Below are 22,201 nucleotides of genomic sequence, written 5' to 3' on the forward strand. Positions count from 1 at the left end.
TTGTTGAACCCCAAATCCTTGCTGTAGGGCCCAGCAGTGTGTGTCTCAGCATGCCTCCAGGTGGTTCTGATGCGCGCCGTACCTTGAGGACCAGTGCTGTAAACACCTTTAGTTGTTAAACTGAATGAACACTGTTGGGAAGCTACAAGTTGTATGAATCTTTATAGTTTTACAAAAGGCATATTTTGTTAGTTAAAAATTGAAGAATTCTTGTCACTGAGCCTCATTTCACATAATGTGATTGTATTTTTTGGATTTTGATGAGAAAAAGATTTTCTTTGTCAATCTAATTGTAAAACTAAAATTAGAGGCTTTATAAATGGTTTACACAATTGTCAATAGCAAGCTTTTAGGAGCAGAAAAAGAGGTTCTTGGCGTAACTGAAGACTTTCAAGGTAAGTGTTAGTATGAATATCAGCTTAACTAGATAAATGTAACCTCGCTGTATCTGAAGACTACTGCTGTTAAAAATCTGTTTATTAGAAATACGTAATTCTTTCGTTTTATTTCCTCAAGCTTTGATGTTCAGAAGAAATGTCCACTCTGTGAATTAATGTTCCCTCCCAACTATGATCAGAGCAAATTTGAAGAACATGTTGAAAGTCACTGGAAGGTGTGCCCAATGTGCAGCGAGCAGTTCCCTCCTGACTATGACCAGCAGGGGTTTGAAAGGCATGTACAGACCCATTTTGATCAGAATGTTTTAAATTTTGACTAGTTAATTTTTATTAGGAGTTAATAATACAGTTTAGCAGTTGGAAAAAAAATCACCTCAGACCACTAAGGAGACCACAAGGTGTCACTTTCATGCACCCTCTACTGCACTTTTCTGACCAAGAGCTACTTTGAGTTTGGTGTTACTAGTGTCAGGGTCAGTCCTTGGCTTACCACTTATCAATAAATATAATTTTAACCTCTGTTAATCTTACCTGCTTAAGAAGTTCTTGTGTGTTTGTATCTTTATTTATTCCCCATTTTGCAAAATTATATGAATGAAGGAAACAGATTATTTTAATGTTACCACACTGAAAAAATAGGTATGTATAGTGTGTTATTTAGCAGAATATTTACACATCTCTGTTGACCTTGTTGATTGAGCATGACTACTAAAAATTATGTAATACAAAGAATTGATCATAAGTCTTGCAGTTATTCTTTTGAATACAGAAACTTCATAATTTAGCCCATGAAATGTTTTTTTTTTAACCCTCTTTAGAAAGGGAGCTGCATGTAGAATGAGATCACATGCTTCCAAGATAGCAAATATCCTTTTTATATTTGAAATCTTTGCTTTAGGAATTAATAGAAAGCATATTTTGCTAATTTTATGACTAAAAAATTTTAGAATACCTGAATGATTATTTTTAAGCCATCTTAAAGTTGTATTTCTATCTGATGGGGAAATGGAACAAGATATGTCAGCGTAATTGTTTCAATATTAAATGATCTACTAAACAGTGATGGTTGTGGCATAAAATCACAGAAAATGTATGTCTTTTTTCACATTTTCCTGATAAGAGTATAACTTTGAAAAAATGTTCTCAGTAAGTCATTAAATATGTAATGCATAAACCCAAATCAAACTATCGTGTTCGTTATGACTCTGCTGTATATAGTGTATTCATTAACATTAACGTAGACACATTTTTAGAAGTGTGCAATTTCATTGTCAGATTTATTTGTGATTTTCATTAAGTCTAGCATCTTGAATGTCTTTTTGGTCTGGGTCATTAAAATTTTCTGAACTACCGTCCTTTCCTCTTTTAGAATATGAATGTTAAGGATTTAAAGTACTGACTTTTTGATTTTGCTCTTTTTGTGGTTATATCAAAATATTTAAGCTTGTCTTAAGCAAACTAGCTATCTAAGATGTTAACTTAATATTCAGTGTAGTGGCATTTTGGGGTACTATATGTGAACCGCATATACAACATCTCACTTGCATTTGTTTCTAGGAGAAGAATTCATGTATCATCACTGGAATCCTTTAAAAGGTTTGAGCCTAGGGCAAAACAGTATTGGCCAGTCAGATATCAGGACATGGCAGACCTGGGATGCAACAGTAATGAAGACTCCATATTTTAAGCTTCTGGATAGGTTATAGGCTAAGCAGAATATATCCAGGTAAAATAGTTCAATGATATGAACATTTTTGTTGCATCAGTTAATAATTATGGACCATGCTAACCTAAAAGTAAAGTATCCTTTGAATATTACAGTGCTACTACCAGTGAAATGAAATTGTTCATCATACTGACCTAGGCAAAACATTGATGAAATCTACATGTGTCTGTCAGCTGAATTCTGCACACCCCTCCTCCCCCCCCCCCCGCCCAAAAAAGGCAGCCTTAGAACAAGGTACTGAATGGATATATTCATTTCTGTGGCAAACTTGATACTGGTCTTTATAATGGATGCTAATGAAAATAAAGAGCCATGTTTATTTTGGGTCAGAGGCAGTTTATTTTAAATGTGATTTCATTTACATTTATAAGCAGCTTTTCTTGACAGCAATTTTGTTTCATTAAGTTGCCTTCAGTTCTAAAACAAACCTCTGTTGCTTTCAAACTTAATGTGCTCTGTCCTGAACAAAACATATGAAAATATAATTTAAAGCACAGTTTTCACAGACACAGTACAATACATTCACTATACACGGTATAACAAAATATTCCCATCCTTACCTGTTTAGTAATACTGTCACAATGAATAAGTAAATAGAAACTGGCAATTTTTATAGTTGAAAGAAATTGAACATGCACAATGACTATTTTATGACTGTTTAGCTGTTGAACTACTGATCCAGCCTACAGTTTCTTGCACTAGAAGGAGCGAAGCTAAATAATAACTGCTGGCCTAAAAAAAATTTTGGTCAATTCTAGGTAGATATGAAATAGCCAAGTAGGGCCTTCTTATGCACCAACTAGTGGCTTCTCATGTCTGTATCACCCTTTAAAACATAAAGGATAACACTGTATATTCAGGACCAAAAGACTACTCTTCAGAGATCTGAGGACATTTTTAGCGGGCAGTGTCTTTATAAATATCTTTTAAATCCCTCGTTATGAGGGATTCACAATTTAAGAGTGTATTAATAGAAGCTTACCCATCTGGCTAACAGAATTGTCTTCCTTTCAAAACGTCTGAAAAATTGAGGAGGAACACCTGCTTTCCATCTGTAAGACTTTCAACAAATGGAAACACGGGAAGAAAGTTATTTTACAAGCATTTCGAGTTTGATTTTCATCAGTTTTGTGGGCAGTTAGCCATCTCAAAGCAATTTTTATTGCATAATTAGGCAATTGGTAAACTCATGTTTAAGGAATAGCACTTGGGAGAAATGAACACTCAAGGCATGATGGTACTGTTGGTAAGAAAAACTTTAGGAATGGTCCAGACGTAGGTTATGCTCTAATGGGTCACGCATTAGTCACTCTTCGACCACCTGCTGCAAGAAGCACTTAACTGTCAATAAGGCTCAATTTCATATTTCAGCAAAATGTCTTACAAAGCTAAACAGACATTTCCAGTGGGAATACAGACATCTACAATGTGATGGAAAAAGTGCCTTTAAAAAAAAGTCTAAAAACAATGAGCATGAGGAGGCGACAGGGGTCTTAACAAAATGTTCCTCTTTGAAACGTGCTTGGAATTTTAATTCTTATTATTTGCAACCCACAGGTTTGTTAGGGCAGTGGTTGCAAGAATTGGCAACACATAAAACATTAAATCTGTTGGCAATAGAGAACTACAAAGTGCTTTAAAACTTCACCTAAAGATGAAGGTAGAACTAAATTTCACACACACAAAATTTGCACTTAAGTATTTCAAAGTGTTTCCTAACAGATTTCAGGGGAAAGTATTTCACTAAACTGGTATCTTGGTCCACAGATATCAATAGGCATAAATTGAATCCCTTGCACCTAGCAGGCACTCAAATGAATGTGTGTTAATGAGTGAACTGAATAGACTTTTTGTACAAAAATGCCATTTGTAACACTAAAATGATTGGTAAGTCAGATGGCAAGATTTTCAGCTTTTTAAAGGTCAAAAGGATTTGCAAGATAATATAAAACACAGAAAGCACACCTTTTATGTATGTTATTTAAATATGAAAATATTTTTAGCATATTATGTTAAACATTCTTTCTTATTTATATTTCCGTTACCTAAAGTCTTTCTAGTCACAGGTACTAACTAACTCCATTATGTAAGGCATGGTAACCAGTTTGACAGTGAAGGTATTATTTTGGTTTTGAACACAATGAGTTGATGTGTTGAAAAACTTCAACCAATCACATTATAATCTTGGGGGGAAAAACCCTCAGTGCCAGCCCCTCCTCCCCCACAACTGATATCACTGCAACACAGCTAAACAATACGCAACATGCCCTCAATTTCTGTCTTGTTTTGGGGGAAATGTGCTGAAAAACCTAGAGCTTTTTTTGTTTAGCACCTTATATCGAAGTAATGAAAATGGGTATGATGATTACATGTGCAAATGTACAAAATCATTAACTCTACAAAGATACATCATTCCAAAATTACAGAAAAAATTTAAAGCATGCATTTATTCTTTAAAGGGTTGCTGAATGCTTCCCCTGAAAAAAGGTGGCTGTTTTCAAAATCAGCAACTGCTGGTGAGGATTTCTTGGCACAGTTACGACCAGCATGTTACTGCTGCATCTTCCTGATAATGTCGGCCGACACCGGGGGATGGAAATTGATTGTGTGGTGCCGCAGGCCCTGAGCTGTTTTGTAACTCTTACCACAACGACACTTGAATGGTTTGCGGACACGAATCTGTGTTCTGTGGCCATTCTTAGCATGGTACTTTATGCCATTCACATTCTGTGGAGAGGACAAAAATATCACCTATTAGACGGAGTCACACAGTGTCAGATGGGGGGGAAACCTCAGTGTGGGTCTGACTGCAACCGGACAGCTCCTGGATGGCAGCTGTATACAGAACAGGCTTTTTCGCGAACTCGCAGTCGTGTGTTAATCGTGGGCGGCGCAGACTGGGTCATGCACACAGCTCAGCCAAGGCAATTTCAAATACACCTCAGTTACTCTGAAAGTACTGACTTTCGACTTTTACATAAAATACGTATTTAAGACCCAGACTGTATAAAGAGGCACAGCTCCCTCTGAATCTTGTTTCCACTCTGAAGAATGTTAATGATGAACAATTACATACAAATATCCTCAAGATGGCACCGAAAAAAATCTAAAGAAAGAAAACATAGGTTAGGGTAATGAAGTTCAAGACGTGTATAAATTCTTCATTTGGAAACTCAGCTTATGTCTTGCTCCCAGCCAATCATGATAATCCCTACCTTACGTAGGGATTTTTTTGTCCATTTTCTACTCTGCATTAAGCCAGTATCTCTGCCCAAATCCTGCCCCAGCACGGTTGTGTGTGTTAAATAAGCACCTATGGGCAGACAAGGCCCTACTTTTATTTATGTACTATTCCAAACATACAGTGAACTTTAAAAATGTTAGGTTATTAAAGTCTCAGCAACAGAAAAGTTCCAAACTTCAAATTGGCCTACAAATCCTAAATGATAACATGAAATACCAAAATGCTTTCTGGATTTCTATTAATTGGTTTTGCTAGCTCACTTGCATATTCTATTTAAGACGTCATGCCTAGAATCACTCTACAGATTCAACCAAGTTAGTTTTGCTTATCCCAATTACATGGTGAGTAAGCAGGCTCAGGACATTGAGTAAACTGATGGGAGACTTAAGTAAGAATAAATGGCAGAAGTGATACTAGAGCATAGGTCTTAATTTCCAAGTCAGCTACTGTCAGATTGAGGAGTAAGGGAAAAGAGAAGATAGGAAGTTGTTGAGTACAGATCACCAGAAGAGTGGACTGTTTTCTAAAGTATTATCTGAATCTAGGCCCACTGAGGCCAGTCCTGTGCCCAACGAAAGGTGTCCGACATAGGTGTCTTCTACTTCATAGGATGCCCTTATCGAGTCCCAAAGAATAAGAACGAACTGCAGTTGTTTCATGAGCATCTAGCACAGTGCCTGGAACATAGCAGATGCTCCACTAGTATCTGTGAATGAATGAATTTGTTAGAACATGCCTCATTCTGGAAGAAATTGAGAGTTGCCATGAAACAAAATATGTTCAGTGGTTATTACTATTTATATTTCCCTATTGGAGATTCACAGTGCACATTAATACTTTTCAAAAGTCCTATGGAAGAGAATCCTCTTGACTTTGTTGAACCCAGGGGTGACAAATAGCAACCAGTTGTCTATGCTTTGAGTCTGAAGGCTGTCCAGTGAGTTGAACCACAAGGACAGACACGACTTCTTCCCTGAACGTCCAGCTGTTGGCCTTCTGCGCCTTCAGCCCTTGTCATTCCTGCCTTAATCCCTGCATGCAGGGTGAGGAAGCGCTTCACTGGTCTTCTAGAGGCATGTTGGGGAGTAGGAGATTGCTGCGGTGGGATATGGGGAGGGCAGTGACGGTGCAGAACCCAACCCATTAAGAGAGATGGGTAGATACGCCCTGCCAGCCCCTTGCTGCTCCAGCCATCCCACCAGGGCCCCGGGCACATGGGTAAAGAAGCCAACCTGTGTATCTAGCCCCAGCTGGTACCCTACTGCGGTGGCATGAGAGACCCAGGTGAGAGCCACCTAGCTGGAGCCAGGCAACAAAGATAAGCATTGTTTTAAGCTATGGGAGGGAGGGAGACAGGGAGGGAATAACTGTTTTATGATCATTAGAAAAAGACTGTCAACTTTCTAATAGTAACACTATGGTGGGAAGTCTCCTGACTCACAAATGCTTAATAATTTGCACCTGCCTGCTTAATAATATCCCATTTATTAGCTCAATAGATATTCACTGAGTACCTCATAGGGTTCCTTCCTGTGGATGAAGGGTTACTAAAACATTTCATGTCCTCGCTTTCACAGGGAACTTGCTGCAAGACGGATCATTATAAATCCAGCTACCCCCGTGCCCCAGTGCCACTCACACCTTGTCAGAAAAGAGAGGAAACCAAAAATAATAAACATTTGAACAACAAACAAAAAGGCATATAGCAACTCCAACAGGACCAGGTCTTACATATTCCATCCAGGCCCGAGTTTTTGTTTTTTTTGTTTTTAAATAACTAGTTAGGTGAGGGAAGGTTTGAAACCAGAAATTGCCAAAGCCACCAGAAGCCACTCCAACATGAAACCAGATCTGGAGTTCAGCAGGGGAAGGACACGCCCAGGGCTGAGGTGATTCCAACAGGTTCCGTGGTCAGTTCCCAGCTGGAATGTCAACACTGTGTTGTGCGTGGCTGTGGCACTGACACACATGTCAGCTTTATTACTCTGGAAAAATTAAGCCAGTTGCACATGTGGAAACACATCGCATTTCCAGGGTTGGCCAAAGAGCCTACAATAAACTACCTTACCATCTCTTTCTCTTTGTTGCTGTGATTTAAAATGTCCACAAGTGTCATGGGACACCTTATCACAAATGTTAGTACAAGCTCTAATCAGATGTAAGATTTCCCCCATCTGTTCATTCACAGATAGCAATGGGAACTTCACTTTCTAAGACTTGAGGAGCTTAAAAAGCTTCACTGAAACTCCTAATTGCAGAGATCCTGAAATGAGTTTGGTCTTTCAAAAATATTAACAAAAATAAATAATGTCAGGCAACTTGAAAATGAAATGCTTATTAAATCCTCTGGTCTCTGAAAGGGGGAAAGGGAATTAAGCTCCAGTAGGGCAAGGAAGGTCACTACAGTGAGAACTTTTCGTCATGCTGAGAACTTGATAACTACTGTCTTATTCAGTACTCAGGTTTTAAATAAAACTGACATTCAGGACTTTCCTGGTGGGACAGTGGTTAAGAATCCACCTGCCAATGCAGGGGACACGGGTTCGAGCCCTGGTCCGGGAAGATCCCACATGCCGCAGAGCAACTAAGCCCGTGCGCCACAACTACTGAGCCTGCACTCTAGAGCCCGCGAGCCACAACTACTGAGTCCACGTGCCACAACTACTGAAGCCTGTGCACGTAGAGCCCATGCTCCGCAACAAGAGAAGCCACCGCAATGAGAAGCCCGCACACCACAATGAAGAGTAGCCCCCGCTCACTGCAACTAGAGAAAGGCTGCACGCAGCAACGAAGACCCAACGCAGCCAAAAATAAATAAATAAATAGATTAATTAATTAATTAAAAAAAGAAAGAAAATGAGAGGTCCTGAAGAAGAGCGGAGGGGAAGGGGGGCATTCTAGGCAGAAGAATTAACACGGGAAACAACTCGGAGACCTAGCTGTACGGCTGGGCCCTGCTCCCTTGCCCTACTCTGTATGAAGTCTGGAGAGTTAGATGCTCATCTTCTCCCAGTTCTGCAAATGCCAATGAAATGGTGAGAAGAGCTGATCCTCAGTCAGTGCCCAAGAGACTCATGGGTGAGAGACTCCCTGCCGACGGGGGCAGGGAATGAGACACACGTGAAGTCAGCCCTGGGAATGAACAAGATGGCAGCAGTTGTGGATTCTGCCCGACTCCACAGCACACCAAGCTCATTACGCCCTCCACTCACCAACACCCACTCCAACAATCACGCAGTAAATAAGATGAAATAATTATACCAGAGAACACCTGGTACACCCTGTGGCCAGTAACTTCCCAGCAGAAAGAGTTAGACTAAAACTTTAGGGAATATGACCACACTCATCTCAAGCACTTGGTTAGGAGAAGCAGTTATGCATTTGTTCCTGTCTCATGCACCATTACGTGGCACTCTGGCCCAGAAAAGGAAACTCACACTTCCCTCATGGAAATCAGGACCACTAATTGCCACCCATGTCATTCGCCAGTTAGTGGTACTGAAGCAGGCAGCCTCCGCAGCCCAAGGTTCATGCAATCTTCTTTTGGCGTCAGATGGAGAAACAACACTCCGCAAAGGCCCCACAAACCTAGACGCAGACAAACTGCAGGAGAGGAAATTGCTGGATACTCAAGAAAAATAGAAGCCAAAGAATAATGACAAGAAAATAAAAATGATCAGGGGAAAAGGATGTAAAAAAGGAATGAAAGAGGTGGGAAAGAGAGAAGGCCTCATCATAAAGGGTGTAGCTCATATCCCCCCACCAGCTTTTTGGGGTTTTTTTGGTCAGCTATAGTCTGGGTCATTACTTTGCTCCCTCTTTTAACATCGCTGATGTGCAAGACATCCTTTAGACAGTGTTTGGACCCTTGAGAGAAGGCAGCAAGATGGCAGAGCACAGAGGACCAGCTCTCATGAAGCATGGAGAGAAGGCGCATCTGGAGGCAGGCAGGGTACAAGGACAGCACCCCTGTCCAGCTTTCTCCACTTTGAAAGAAAGAAAGAAGGGAAAAATCTCTTTCTGCAAGCAGAGGTATCCTCTGGACAAACTAGCTTGTCGAACAATCCCCTGGGCTCCTGAGATAACAATTTTGCTGCTTTCTCACCCCTGCGCCCACTTCCACGCCACCTTGATACAGAGGAATGTACACGTGCACCTGGGACACCATACGGCGCGTCAGGACACCCTGATGGGACTTCACATCTCCATCCTGGGGTTTTCATTGTAGTTTAAACAAAGCGCATCTGTGCTTCCCATGATAAAAATTTAACAGTATATAGACTAGGTGAAATCTTGGGCCACTTACCTGTGATACATTTGGGTTTCATGCTTTTATATCAGAAGCAGGTATAAAAAGTATCGAAATAGATTTTTTTAGTGTTCAGAGACATACTGAAGAAGGAGCGATACGGGAAGTGCTTATGCTGCCACACGTTTTTCAAGCCTTTCTTTAAAAACAGTCAGTCTGCTGGGGAAAGTAGCATCTCATCAAATGCACCAGGCATGTTTTTGATTTTTACATTTCTATCTCACAGTTGGATTTTAAAGAGCTGCTAAACACCTCATGGGAAAGTTTGCAAATTTGTTTTTCCACATGCCCTCTGGACCCACATTTGAGTGCTGTGGGTGTTCTCACTGTTCTGTCCCTTTGAGTCTTCTTAGTAGAGAATTTAGCGCCCCCAGCTGCCCTGACACCCAGAGGCAGGCCCGAGAGACACAGGCTCTGCGCCGCCTACAGAGAGTTCATCGAAGCTAAAGCGGGCAGGTTTGGTGAGAAAAAATACCAAAGCCCCTTTTCTCCTGAACTCCTTTCAAGCAAGGGCTTCCTCAGCTGGAAGTAGATACCCTACAGCGTTTCCCAAAAGGGCTCTGTGAACCGTCTGCGGGCTTTTAAGACTTCAAAGTGGTCTTCTGTGAACCACCTGCAGAGCCAACCGCTGCGGAAGGTGTCCGGCAAATAAACAGGTGACACATTTGATATTCTGACCGATCTGACATGAATCTGAAGAGTATCAAAGACATGATTCTCCCACCAAAAAACTCTCTTTGGACGTACCGCTCCCACACAGGTCAGTGAAGGGGAAAATACACCCAACGACCAGAAACCAGGGACAGCACTGACCCGAGGGCAGCCCGGGCCCAGGCCTGGGTTTCCGAGGGGACCAAACACCCAACCAGCGCAGAAGAGGGAAGCACCTCTCCTCAGACTCTGCTGACACGGGACTTACCGTTCTCCATCCAGTTATGCCGAGCGAGGTGGTACTTCTCTTACCTTGTATCTCTTCTTACATCCAGGAACCGGGCAGGCAAAAGGCTTCTCCTCCCCTCCGTTCATGCACATGGAGCTGAGGATGGCCTCGGAGCTGATGGCGCTCTCCGTGGTCCAGGACTCGTCGCTGTCCGACTCCTCGTAGTCCACCTCCTCCTCGTCGTACTCACTACCTGTGGGGCCAGAGGAGAAGCGCAAGGGCTGTTGGGAGCGTGCCCACAGGCTTGCTCCGCACGGCAGGCGCGCCTACTGCCCCGGGAGAGGGCATCCAGGCACCCAGCGGCTGCAAGTGCATCTAGTCCCCGGGACAGTCCTGGGGGGAGCGTATCTGCCTTCCCACCGCAGGGACCAGGAAGAGGGCTTCCCAGCGACTCATGGCGAGGAATTAGCTCTGCAAGAACTTGGACTCAGTATTCTGCGGCCAAGGTGATTGACTGCAAAGGTGCTGGGAAGGCTAAAACCAAAAATAACCAACTACGACAGACACACCCCTGTCCCCCCCCCCCCACGCACACACACGATATGCCTGACATTACAATGGACAGAATTCTGTCCCCTTAGTTTTATGCTTTATTGGCATGGTAAATACAAAAATCTGTAGGAGAGGGTTACATTTTACACTTACTAGGTGTTTACACTTCGGTGGGAATTAATTTCATATCTTTTTCTTTATAAGCTGAGCTGGGAAGACCATGAAGAAATTTAGAACTAAAAGGGCGTGGTTACCCCAAGCTAGGGAGCAGGGGGATAGAAATGCCCAGCGCTCTGAGGGCACAATGTCATCATCATCATCAGAATGCAGGTCCAGCTCGAGGAAGACCAAACGATTCCCTACCGCACCTGTCCTCAGGGAATGGCACCTGCCTTTCAGCTACACAAAACCCTCCCTGGGAGGGAGGGCTGAGCCATCGCAGCAGACAGCTCAGACAGACGAGGGGATTCCCTTGTATCCTGGTTAAGAGTCCCGCTCAGAACTGAATTAAAAATCTGCTCTGCTGACTTCTGCCCAGGACGGCAGGGATGGAGAACCACTTCAACAAGCAGCCCCTCTTTGCTCTTTTTTTAACGAGGTCCACAGCCGTTTATTTGGAGCTTTTGCACAATATAACCCTGAAGGACATAATTCTACAGATCATAAACAGTGTAAAATAATATGTTGACAAGTCCTAATGCATTTACAAGCCCCATGGAATAAATAGGAATTATAGCACAACATCAATAAGAATTATATGGTAGCAATTACAGTTGTGAAATTCATCCCCCAGGTGTGAGGCGAAATTGCACCCGGGGCCCGGCTGGGTGCTCCATGGGCTCCCCCTGCTACATCAATTATTTCAACACCAGATATTGGCACTTTTATTGGGTTTCCTTTTAATAGGCATTAATAAGATTGTTTGAAGAGCCAGTTGAGCCAGGAACAAGGACGCCAGCATCTGAGGCGAACACTTAAAAGGATCCAGGCAGGAAGGAAGGGACGTCAAGGTGAATGAGTGCCTCGTATGGTTCAGGCACACTGGCTGCATCAGCTCATTTAATCCTCTGGTGACCCTGTGAGGTGGGGTGTCACTTTCGGACACGTGGGGAGATGAGCCCTGTGAGGCTCAAGAGCTGATGCGTTCTCAATTAGCTAGTGAGGGGGTCACCTTTTCCCACGTTGCCTCCCGGCCTCCAGTGCCGGCAGCGCTCTGGGGGTGGGGTGTGTCCCTCTCAACCTCCACGTCGCTGGGCCTCCACCATCTCCCGCTCAGAACTCAAAGCAGCCTGCTTTGAAGCCTGTTTAGAAACTCAGGCGGTACGGAAAAAACAATTTGACAAAAATGAGGCTCTGGAATTCAGTGTGGGTTTCAGTAAGCCCCGCTGCGCTTGGCTGGAGCCCCCAGAGACAAGAGACGCAGCTGGGAAGTGCTCGTAGGACACAGCACGGGGGTACTGCTCTGCCGCGTCCCTGAGTCGGTCCATGAGCAAATCTCGAAACCTGTTTCTAAGGGCACTGTTTAGGACGTTTTACTCTTAAACAAATGCCACATGCTGGTGTCCTTTAAATTGCTTGTTAGAAAACTATAAATACTATTTCGCAAAGCTCTTCCACCAGGACTTGAGAAAGTGAGAATGACTAATTTACCCATCTAATTGAGCTAATTTGTTAACCTGAATACCAAGAATCGCACAACATTTACAACTGGGGGCAGGGCGAAAGCCTCAGGCCAACCGAGGGCTTAATGAAGCCCAGCAGAAGATAAAACTTCAAAACTCTTCGGGATCAGGGCTTCCCTGGTGGCGCAGTGGTTGAGAGTCTGCCTGCCAATGCAGGGGACACGGGTTCGAGCCCTGGTCTGGGAAGATCCCACATGCCACAGAGCAACTGGACCCGTGAGCCATAATTACTGAGCCTGCGCGTCTGGAGCCTGTGCTCCGCAGCAAGAGAGGCCGCGATAGTGAGAGGCCCGCGCACTGCGATGAAGAGTGGCCCCCGCTTGCCGCAACTAGAGAGAGCCCTCGCACAGAAACGAAGACCCAACACAACCATAAATAAATAAATTTAAAAAAAAAAATGATCAAGTCCTTTTAAAAAAAAAAAAAAAAAACTCTTCGGGATCAAAAGGGGCCAGGCCTGGGGGGCTAATGCTGAAGACACACTCGCCTGGAAGCCATGCCGCATCCAGTCCCAAGTGGGGCAGGTAGGAGGACCACATGATCTACTGCCCACGTCAGGAAGCCCTTGCGAGTGAAAGCCAGCACAGGGACAACAGGCTTACAAAATGGGGCCACACACACACACATATCCTCGTCATCGGCACACCACAAGGTCCTTTGGGTGCTTTGTGAAACTGTCTCCCCTGGATGGGGATCGAGAAGGATCTGTTTCTACTTAGTTCTGTCCTATAACAAAGCCGAGCAAGGCCCAACCCTGGGTTCATGCCTTGGCTAGACATTGTCAGCTGAGTGACCAACCTACTTGGCCTCTACTTTCTCTTCTGTGAAATGGGGGGAAAAATCTCTTCCTTACAGTTTAATTTAAGGATTAGAATTAATGTCTATAAAGCACCTGGCACAGGAGGACCTGCACATAGTAAGCGCTCAAAAAAACAGAAGACAGTATAATACCAGTTTTGTAATAATACTATTTATAACATTACATGTAAAATAATACTATTTTTAGAAAGGCCTGTTGCGAAACCAAACAAAAAATAAGGTAATTCTGATAGGTTTGGGCATCTCCACCAGAAAAAATACAAGAGGGATCCCACAACAAGAGAGGTGCTGTGCTGGCTGGGGACTGTTCGTGCAGATGCATCTACAGGGGCCAAGCTGGGAGCCCAGGCTGGGAGCCCGTGTGAGCCCTGGTGCTGCCACCGACAAACTGTGTGACCCCAGGCAAGTGATGTTACCTCTCTGAGTTTTAGAGTCCTCATCTGTAAAATGGGCTGATAATACTACTACCTCTTAAGGTTGTTGTGAGGGGCAACTGAGTTCCTGTTTTTAAAAGTATTTAGAACGATGATACACGGTAAGCATTAAAGAAGCATTTGGTAAATAAAGAGGCAAAAGGTCACGTGAGCGGTTTATTTCATCCACCGTTCCCTCGCTTTCTCTTGAGGGTACTCACTTTTTAAAAGCAGGAGTGGGGGGCGTCTACTGTTGTTTGTGTTCCTGTACCCCAAGTGCTACCCTGTCATCAAACAGGAGAAATGTCGCCGGCTGTGAGGCGGGCCCTGCAGCCAGAGGGCATCCTGCAGGTACGGGGGTTGCTATTGTCCCAGAAAGCCACACGAGCTCAGACGCTGGCATCCACTTGGTGCTCATGTCTGGAAAACTTGCCAGCAGGGCCCACAGTGTCCTGAAGAAAACATCCGAGGCCCCGACACCTACTGCTCTTAGTCTCGTTTCACACATCTTTGAACCCTAGGAAATGCTAACCTGAGATGAGTTATGGCTTTAGTTCAGAAACATGTGGGCCAACCCTCTCTGCTTTGTTTTATTCATGTCCTCATGCCTTTCGAGGGAGAAAAGTCAACCCCAACCTGGTTCATTTTCAATCTCTGCTTCACCTGCCATCTCAAAACTAACTTCTGAACGAAGGGATCTGCAGCGCTTGCCAGCCCTCTGCTAGAGAATTCCGCCCCCTGCTCCCCATTTAGGGAAAGCAGGATGGAGCAAGGCTGACTCTCCTAGCAGGGGTCTCCCAGCTTTTTGATCCTCTCCTACATCCCGGTCAATAAGAAACTGTGGGCACTGCCCCCCCGAGGGGGAGTGTGTGTGAATATACTGATTATAAATGACATACATGTACTAACATATCACTATATAAAACAGATATGCAAATGAAAGGATGAGGATGAAATAGTTTAATAAACTATTTTATATATATTAATATGAGAAGTATTTTCCTTAGTAAGTGTAAAGATTTCATATCTCCTTCCTCCACCTCATAGATTGTCTTGTGCACCCACTTTGGAGCCCACTGCCCTGCAGACCAGCTGGAGGGGTCAAACGGGCCCCATCACAGCCAGCTTTGAGGCTATCAGATACGATGAGCCTTTGGGTTGTTCCAGGGGAGAGGTATGGGGTGTTAAGGAATGGATACGCTCATTCATTCACCCTGATCCTGAGTTAATGGGTGACCTCTGAGGCCCCGTGTGAGCCCCAGCCTGTCAGCCTATCAGAGCGGGTGCTGGGCTCCAGCCACCAGACAGAGGGACGACGCGGAATCAATTCAAGCTTCTAGTTCTGAGCGCCCATCACCCAGAATCCACAAAATGTTAATTGCCACATCAGTTTCTGAAGAAAAAAATTATAAAAAGTATTTCCTCTGTGTAAAAGAGGAAAAAGGCCCCCAAACACCCTATCTGTAGTTGTAAGTAACTGGGGCAGGGAGGCGGGGGGAAAGCATGGGAGTCACAAGAAGAATTTATCCCCCTGGGGCCCAGAACAGGTGTCTGGGGACAGGCTGGCAGGTGTCCTCCCAGCAAGCAGGGTTGGGGAACATTGAGTCGATGAGTCAGAATTTTGCAACTAGAAGGAGAGGTGCTCAGCAGTCTATCCGGGCGGGCTCCCTTCCTCCAGGGCTACTGGCTGGGGATTCTAGCAGGGAAAGACGACGTTGTGGTGAGTACCGGTTCATCTTCATCTCGCCCCTCTTCTCTCCACCTCCCACCCTTCCCTTCCTGCAAGTCAACCCTAAGCCCTGGCAACTGAAAGGGACAAGCGCTCAAACACGAAACAGAAAACTTGCTGTAGGCCAACGCCTCCTCCCCACACTGACCGTCTGATCAAGAGTCCAGAGGAGAGCATTCTCACAACTAAAGAGAAAGCCTGAAGGCCTTAATTAAGAACAACAGATGAAAACCCCATGGACGTGGCTTCTTTAGAGCGACGGTGGCTGGTTCTGTGGCTTCTACAAGTGCCACCCTTTCCTCTGGGTTGTGGCACCTGGGGAGGCTGTCAGCACAGGGACACAAACTGTAAAGACATTGTCCTTGTATTTTAAAACAAAGATTGACTGACGGGGTCAGATTTCTAATTTGGATGAACTTGTTCTCTTAGAAGAGAGAATACCTTCAAAGATCTGCATCTCAAGGACACAAAGGACAGAGGGCTGGGATGCTGGATGAACTGCCAGGGGGGATTTACAATGGGGATTCAGCCAAGCAATTATTTTGTTAGGATGGTTACTGTTTTTGCTGATGCTCTGGTTACAAAGTCCCATAGCTTTGAGGTTCTGCCCAACCTTAGTTCTCCCGTAAGCCCTGTTATTTTTACTGCACTAATGGGCACAATATGAAGATTTGAGAAATGCACAAAGGCATGATAGCCAAAATGCCTGTTTTTTTTTGATCTGGCCTCCTTTTGCTTTAAATCATTTGCTACTTAAATTCTGGCACTTAATTCTCCATCTAACCTGACCTGTGCCTACTTGGATTTTTTTTTTTTGGCTGCGTTGGGTCTTCGTTGCTGCACGCGAGCTTTCTCTAGTTGCGGTGCGCAGGCTTCTCATTGCAGTGGCTTCTCTTGTTGTGGAGCACGGGCTCAGTAGTTGTGGCTCGCGGGCTCCAGAGCGCAGGCTCAGTAGCTGTGGCGCACGGGCTTAGTGGCTCCACGGCATGTGGGATCTTCCCAGACCAGGGCTCGAACCCGTGTCCCCTGCATTGGCAGGCGGATTCTTAACCACTGCGCCACCAGGGAAGTCCCAACTTGGATTTTTTAAAAAAATAAAAATTGTAGCTGCCTAAGAGCGAGCAAATTTTGCTTTACACATGCATTTCTGGAAGCAGAAGGGGTTGGGAGATCCCTCTGCCATTTAGGTGGTGGTGGGGGGGGGGGGGTGGCTCCTGTGAGCCTGGCATGGGGAGAGGCGTTTTCCATGGAACCTGAGGTTCAGGAGGTGAGGAACGTGCCCAAGGTCATCCAACTAGATACAGGCAGACTGGACATGTACCTGGGCCTTCAGTTTCAAAGTTTGTGCTTCTTTGATTTATTTTCAAATGGAATATCCCTGATCGAGGGAGATAAAGATTTGACATACAGAGCAAAGCCCTGGAAGTGCTGGGGAGGAGGGAGTCCCAGCCACACGTGGGGCGGGCACGTGAGCGTGTGGGAAGCACAGGGCTAGCCTCGTACAGTCAGGGGTGGACCCTGCCCTCCTGGGTGGCGGCCGTCCAGTGTTCCAAAGAAAAGCTTCATGAGTTGATTTTTTTCAGGCTCTTCTTAGTCTTAGTCACTAAGCAATTTAAAAATGACTTTCACCAAGGTTAGAGTTTCTACAAGAAAATGTCACTTCACCTTGCATGGTCACAGGTAGGAATTGGCAGGCACTAATTTTTCTCAGGTTGAATTTTCCACTGTCATCCTCCACGGCTGCACAGTCCCCATCGTGGGGGCCTGAGGCAGGCAGGACAGTGGCTAAGGGAAGTGCCTTTGGGTGGGCCCAAGAGCTCAGGCCAGCATTTCAGTGTGGGAAATGAGCAAACCTAGTAGGTAGGATTTCATAGGGCAGGACTATGAAAGGTTCTACAGGACTGCCGAAAGATTCCTCCCGGTTGTCAGCCAAGGAAGTAAAAATCAGAGCTGGTTTCATGAATCACATGAAAAGACAAGGGGGTCCAGAGTCCGTGTACCCACGTACATCCACATCCACCCACCTGGACGAGCCCACTTCATGGCCCAGGAGCCAGCTGAGTGTCTCCATCAAGCTCACCCTCACTTGCCACAAGGGCCATTTCAAACCTTGTTCAGCCCCTCCAGCTTCTACCCACCGCCTCTGTCCTCTGCTCACCTCTTTACTCCGTGAAGATGGCCCTGACCTATTTTAGTGACTATAGGGTTCTCGTTCTTTGTATTCATAAACAAAGTGACACACAGATGGATAAAAATAAGTCAACCTTTTCCAGAAACCCAATATGCCACATTTTTCTTTCCACACAGATCATTAATATTCATGCAAAAGTGATAACTGCAGTGACAGCAAATTCAAACTCTCCTGGGGTGTCAAACTCTGGCAAGGACATTAGCAAAGAGCTGCCTTTCTGCCTTACGGACTTATCACTATAAATTAGCTTTAATTGGTACTGACCCACTTTATACGAGCTGAAGCAACAACAATCTAAATGAACTGGCAATGTGTGATTACAACGGAAGACACACTATTGCCTCCGGGGACCATCACCAAGTCTCAAAACTTCTTGACCTCCTAGCTCTTGGCCTTTGCTCATTCCTAGAATGTCATTCTCCCCTGTCCCCTCCGTAACTGTAGAACTGGTCCTGGTTCTCCAAGTCAGAAGTAATGCCTCCCTCACAGGACTAAACACTTTCTAATGTCTTAGGAGGCTCTTGGTCATTACCTTTGGTAATGACCACAGTGCCCAGGGCAGTGCTTGTACTTAAGGAGCCAACAGACATGTGTTTGTTGAATGAATGAATGAGGGAATACACTTCACAGACTCTAGTGGTAGAAAGGGAGCCAAGATTACACAGTCTCCACTCTCGGCCTCCTACGGTCTTAAACAAAGAAAAGTAAATTAGATGATCTCAGTTGCCTGCTTAAAACCCTCCAACGGCTTCCCACAGCAAGGAGTAGCCCCACGCCCTGTGGTGACCTTACTCCTTATCACAGTTGCTTGGATCTTTACTATCTGGAGGACTTTTGTTTGTTTTTAATAAGAAAACTTAACAACTACTTATGCAGTTGACCCTTGAACAACATGGGTTTGAACTTCATGGGTCCACTTACATGCAGACTTTTTTTCAATAGTAAATACTTAGTACTACACGATCCTTGGCTAGTTGAATCCATGGATATGGAGGAACTGTGGATATGAAGGGCCAACTAAATTATACTCAGATTTTTGACTGCGTGGAGGGTTAGTGCCTCTAACACCGTCCCTGCGCGCACACACACCGGTTTTCAACAGTCAACTGTATTTGGTTCAGTGCTAAATTTTTACACCTATAAACCTATCTAACAAACGTTTCTAAATATTCAGGTGCTATTAAATAAAAACATTATCTAAAAATAGACTGCACGTACACATTTAAGTGTCGGTTACAAACTTAGATTCTACACATGTCAACAAAATGATGCCAATTTACCATTTAAGTAGATAAGCTTAATATCTTAAAAACAGACAAATCATACAAATGATCACAGTGACCACAAAACCTACATATAACCTATTACACAAGTTGGCCTTACAGATTTATTTATTCATTATTTCCATCCTTAGGTTTGGCCTTCTTGGGGTACAAGAATCTGATGACTAAAAGAAACAGGAGCTGATGTCGGCCAGTGGAAGACAGGGGTTCCAGGTTATTGACCAACTGACCCTCGGCGAGGACCATCAGGGCAAGATGATGCAAGAGTGAGTCTGCATTTCCTGGGCTGGATGCCTAGGTCTTCTTTACTCAAGGTTTGCTTGTTCCACAACAGGATTTTTAAAGCCCCTGTCTTTCTTGCCACTTGATGTCTTCAGTATAATTCCCAGGCCTGTTGGAGAACTCACTTCCCAGGGGACCAGGGATTCCCTGCCGGCCACACGGCTCCTTCCCCCATCTGGCAAGCCACTCCCACTCAGGACCTCTTCCCACTTGTTTGGGACCAGGGTGTTAGCTGGTCTTTCCCACTCTTGCCCCAGTTGCTACTTTTCCTGCAACTATAAGGCTTACTCACAATTCCCTGCCAATCTGCTAACGGAGGTGGGGAAAAAGAACACCTATATTTTATAGACAGACATCTGTTTCAACACAACCCCTACCTATGCCGACGCTCCCAGTTTTGCTGTAGCAAACTTTACAGAAATATAAATGCACACTATTATTTGCACTGTCCTTGTATTATAGCTACTTTTGGGCATATTTTATATTAATTTCCCCATGTTAAGTATCATTTTGGACTCATTGATTTTCACCGATTCAATTAATTAATTACTATTAATGGTAATTAATAGTATGATTGATTAATCATACTAACTTGGCCCGCAGAAGCCCCCTTTGGCCATGCCTCACGGCATGTGGGATCCTAGTTCCCTGACCAGGGATCGAACCCGTGCCCCCTGCAGTGGAAGCATGGAGTTTTAACCACTGGATCGCCAGGGAAGCCCCTCCATTATCATTTTTTAATGAAAAATTTCTTGTCTTTAATCAAAGCCATCATTGTACACAGTAAAAAAAGATAGATCTATGAGGCTATAATGAAAAAGAGGAGCCCTCTGTCCGGCCCGTTCCCCCTCTCCACTCCTCCATGGCAACCAGTTACAAGTCTTTTACCTGGATTTACTCCCCATTGCTAAATAGCATGCCTCTATTGCTATTCTCTGATGTTCAGTTTTGGGTATCTATTGACCTCCCTACGCAAGATAAGAATTCTGATCTTTTACATATTTCCCAACCCTCCTTCCATCCTCCCCCTCCTCCTAGCAGAATTTCATTATAATATTTGATTTCATTGTTATTCAATGTTTGCATTCTTATGACACCAGGCCATGTAGCGAACTAGGATCACACTGTTGTCGTCCTTGCAGTTAATAAGCAGCATAGCCATAGGCCGTCTGGCTGTTGTCATCTTTCTCACCTGCATCCTTCTCCTCTTCTCAGCATCATCATCGTCATAAGGGCAGCTGACACTTATCTGGGGCTCACCACGTGCCGGGCACAGTTCTAAGCGCTGTGCGTCTATTAACTCATTTAAACCTCACAACGGCCCTATGAGGTTGGTACCTAGTACGTACGATACCTTCATTTTACATAAAACGGGGGCTCAGAGAGGCAGAGTGCGTCGTCTGAGGTCACAAAGCTCTTCCATGGCAGAGCAAGGGTTCTAATCTGGCCGTCTGGCTCTAGAGCTTGCCTTCCTAACTGGTCCATGGTCCTGCTAACTTGAATTCATCCCCAGCTCCGGAAGTGTAACTCTCTCAGTACGTTCAAACCCGTCAGGTGTCTGGCTTTATCCCCCTTTACTTCTCGCGTCCCCTCTCCCCCCACTCCTTCCGTGCTCTTTGTCCTGTTGCCACCCGCCTCCCAGGCCTGCTGTACAGCTGTCACCCTGCATCCACCCCCCTTCCTCACCACCACCAGGACCTCCCTTTGCCTCTCCCGATGGAGGGGGGATCCCTTTTTCATGGATTCCATGTCTTTCCCTTTCTTTGTTTACTTCTTGCTTGGGTCACGGGAGGTAAAATTTCGACTCCTTGGCCTGTCTGAAAATGTTTCTTCTACCCTCACACTTGACGGTAGCCTCAGAGGTTCATGGCCGTCTTCTCTCGGGGTTCTGAAGGCACTGCTCCAGTGTTTCCCATCTCCTCTGGGTGCTGCTGAGAGTCCCCTGCCACACCTGCTTCTCAGAATATGTCCCCCTCTCAGGAGACACGGGAGCTTTCCTCCTTGTCCTCACATTCAGAGGTTATCTGTCACTCCAACTCTTTTAAAAAAAATATAGAACAGCTTTATGGAGATATAATCCACCTACGACACAACTCACCCATTTTAACTGTACAACTCAGTGGGTTTTGCTATATTCACAGAGCAGTGCAGACATTACCACAATCAAATTTGGAACATGAGGAAGACCACACCCCTTGTGTGGCTCTGATTCCCGGGGCTTTCTGGGATTCTCCGGCGAGAATCTGCTCGCTTCTGGCTCACCCGCCGGCCTCGGCTCCACCTGTCCCCTGCCTGCTCGGTCAGCCGCTCCCGTCTGTCTGCTTCCACCGGCCACCCCTTTGGTTGCTGCTGCCTCATCTTTGTCTTTATCTTGGCGGGCTAAGACTTTTAAACCTCACTTCCTGTCATCTTAGGTGCATGTGTGTGTTCAGACTGCCACCTTTAAATGGAGGTTCCCTGGCTGCTTTGAAAACATCCCTCTTTCTGGCAACAACACAAGTTCCAGGCCCGTCTTGGACTTCTCCTGCCCCAAGATATTCTCCTTTCCTTCCAACGGAGGACAGCACAGAGACCCAACGCCAGGTGCTGGCCCTGGAGTCACTGTTGCACACGAGGGCTGGCGCTGGGCAGGGGCCACTGTTGCTGAGCCGCCGGAGGGATGGAGCTGTAAAGATGACTCGTTATGGCCATGG

At 45.0% G+C, this 22,201-nt stretch overlaps 2 protein-coding genes across 6 annotated transcripts in view; one reads left to right on the forward strand and one right to left on the reverse strand.

The window, feature by feature from the left end:
• The window catches only part of TAX1BP1 (Tax1 binding protein 1), a 92,745-nt gene extending 90,297 nt beyond the window's left edge, over nucleotides 1-2,448 (forward strand). For 2 of the 3 annotated variants that reach the window (XM_068549206.1, XM_068549207.1), the window contains exon 18: nucleotides 517-1,583. In XM_068549206.1, coding sequence (XP_068405307.1) covers nucleotides 517-718 — 202 coding nt within the window. In that variant the 3' untranslated portion in view covers nucleotides 719-1,583. Of the gene's footprint in view, nucleotides 1-516; nucleotides 1,584-1,955 lie in introns of those variants that run through there. The other variant, XM_068549208.1, reaches the window with a different exon arrangement.
• Nucleotides 2,440-22,201, reverse strand: part of JAZF1 (JAZF zinc finger 1) — a 341,816-nt gene continuing 322,054 nt past the window's right edge. The window contains exons 4-7 of one of the 3 annotated variants that reach the window (XM_068549212.1): nucleotides 10,641-10,810; nucleotides 4,770-4,851; nucleotides 3,107-3,184; nucleotides 2,440-2,584 (exon numbers count right to left, since the gene is read on the reverse strand). In XM_068549212.1, coding sequence (XP_068405313.1) covers nucleotides 3,135-3,184; nucleotides 4,770-4,851; nucleotides 10,641-10,810 — 302 coding nt within the window. In that variant the 3' untranslated portion in view covers nucleotides 2,440-2,584; nucleotides 3,107-3,134. Of the gene's footprint in view, nucleotides 4,852-10,640; nucleotides 10,811-22,201 lie in introns of all 3 variants that reach the window. The other 2 variants (XM_068549210.1, XM_068549209.1) reach the window with 2 other exon arrangements.

This window comes from Eschrichtius robustus, chromosome 8 (genome assembly GCF_028021215.1).
Source record: "Eschrichtius robustus isolate mEscRob2 chromosome 8, mEscRob2.pri, whole genome shotgun sequence".
Lineage (NCBI taxonomy): Eukaryota > Metazoa > Chordata > Mammalia > Artiodactyla > Eschrichtiidae > Eschrichtius > Eschrichtius robustus.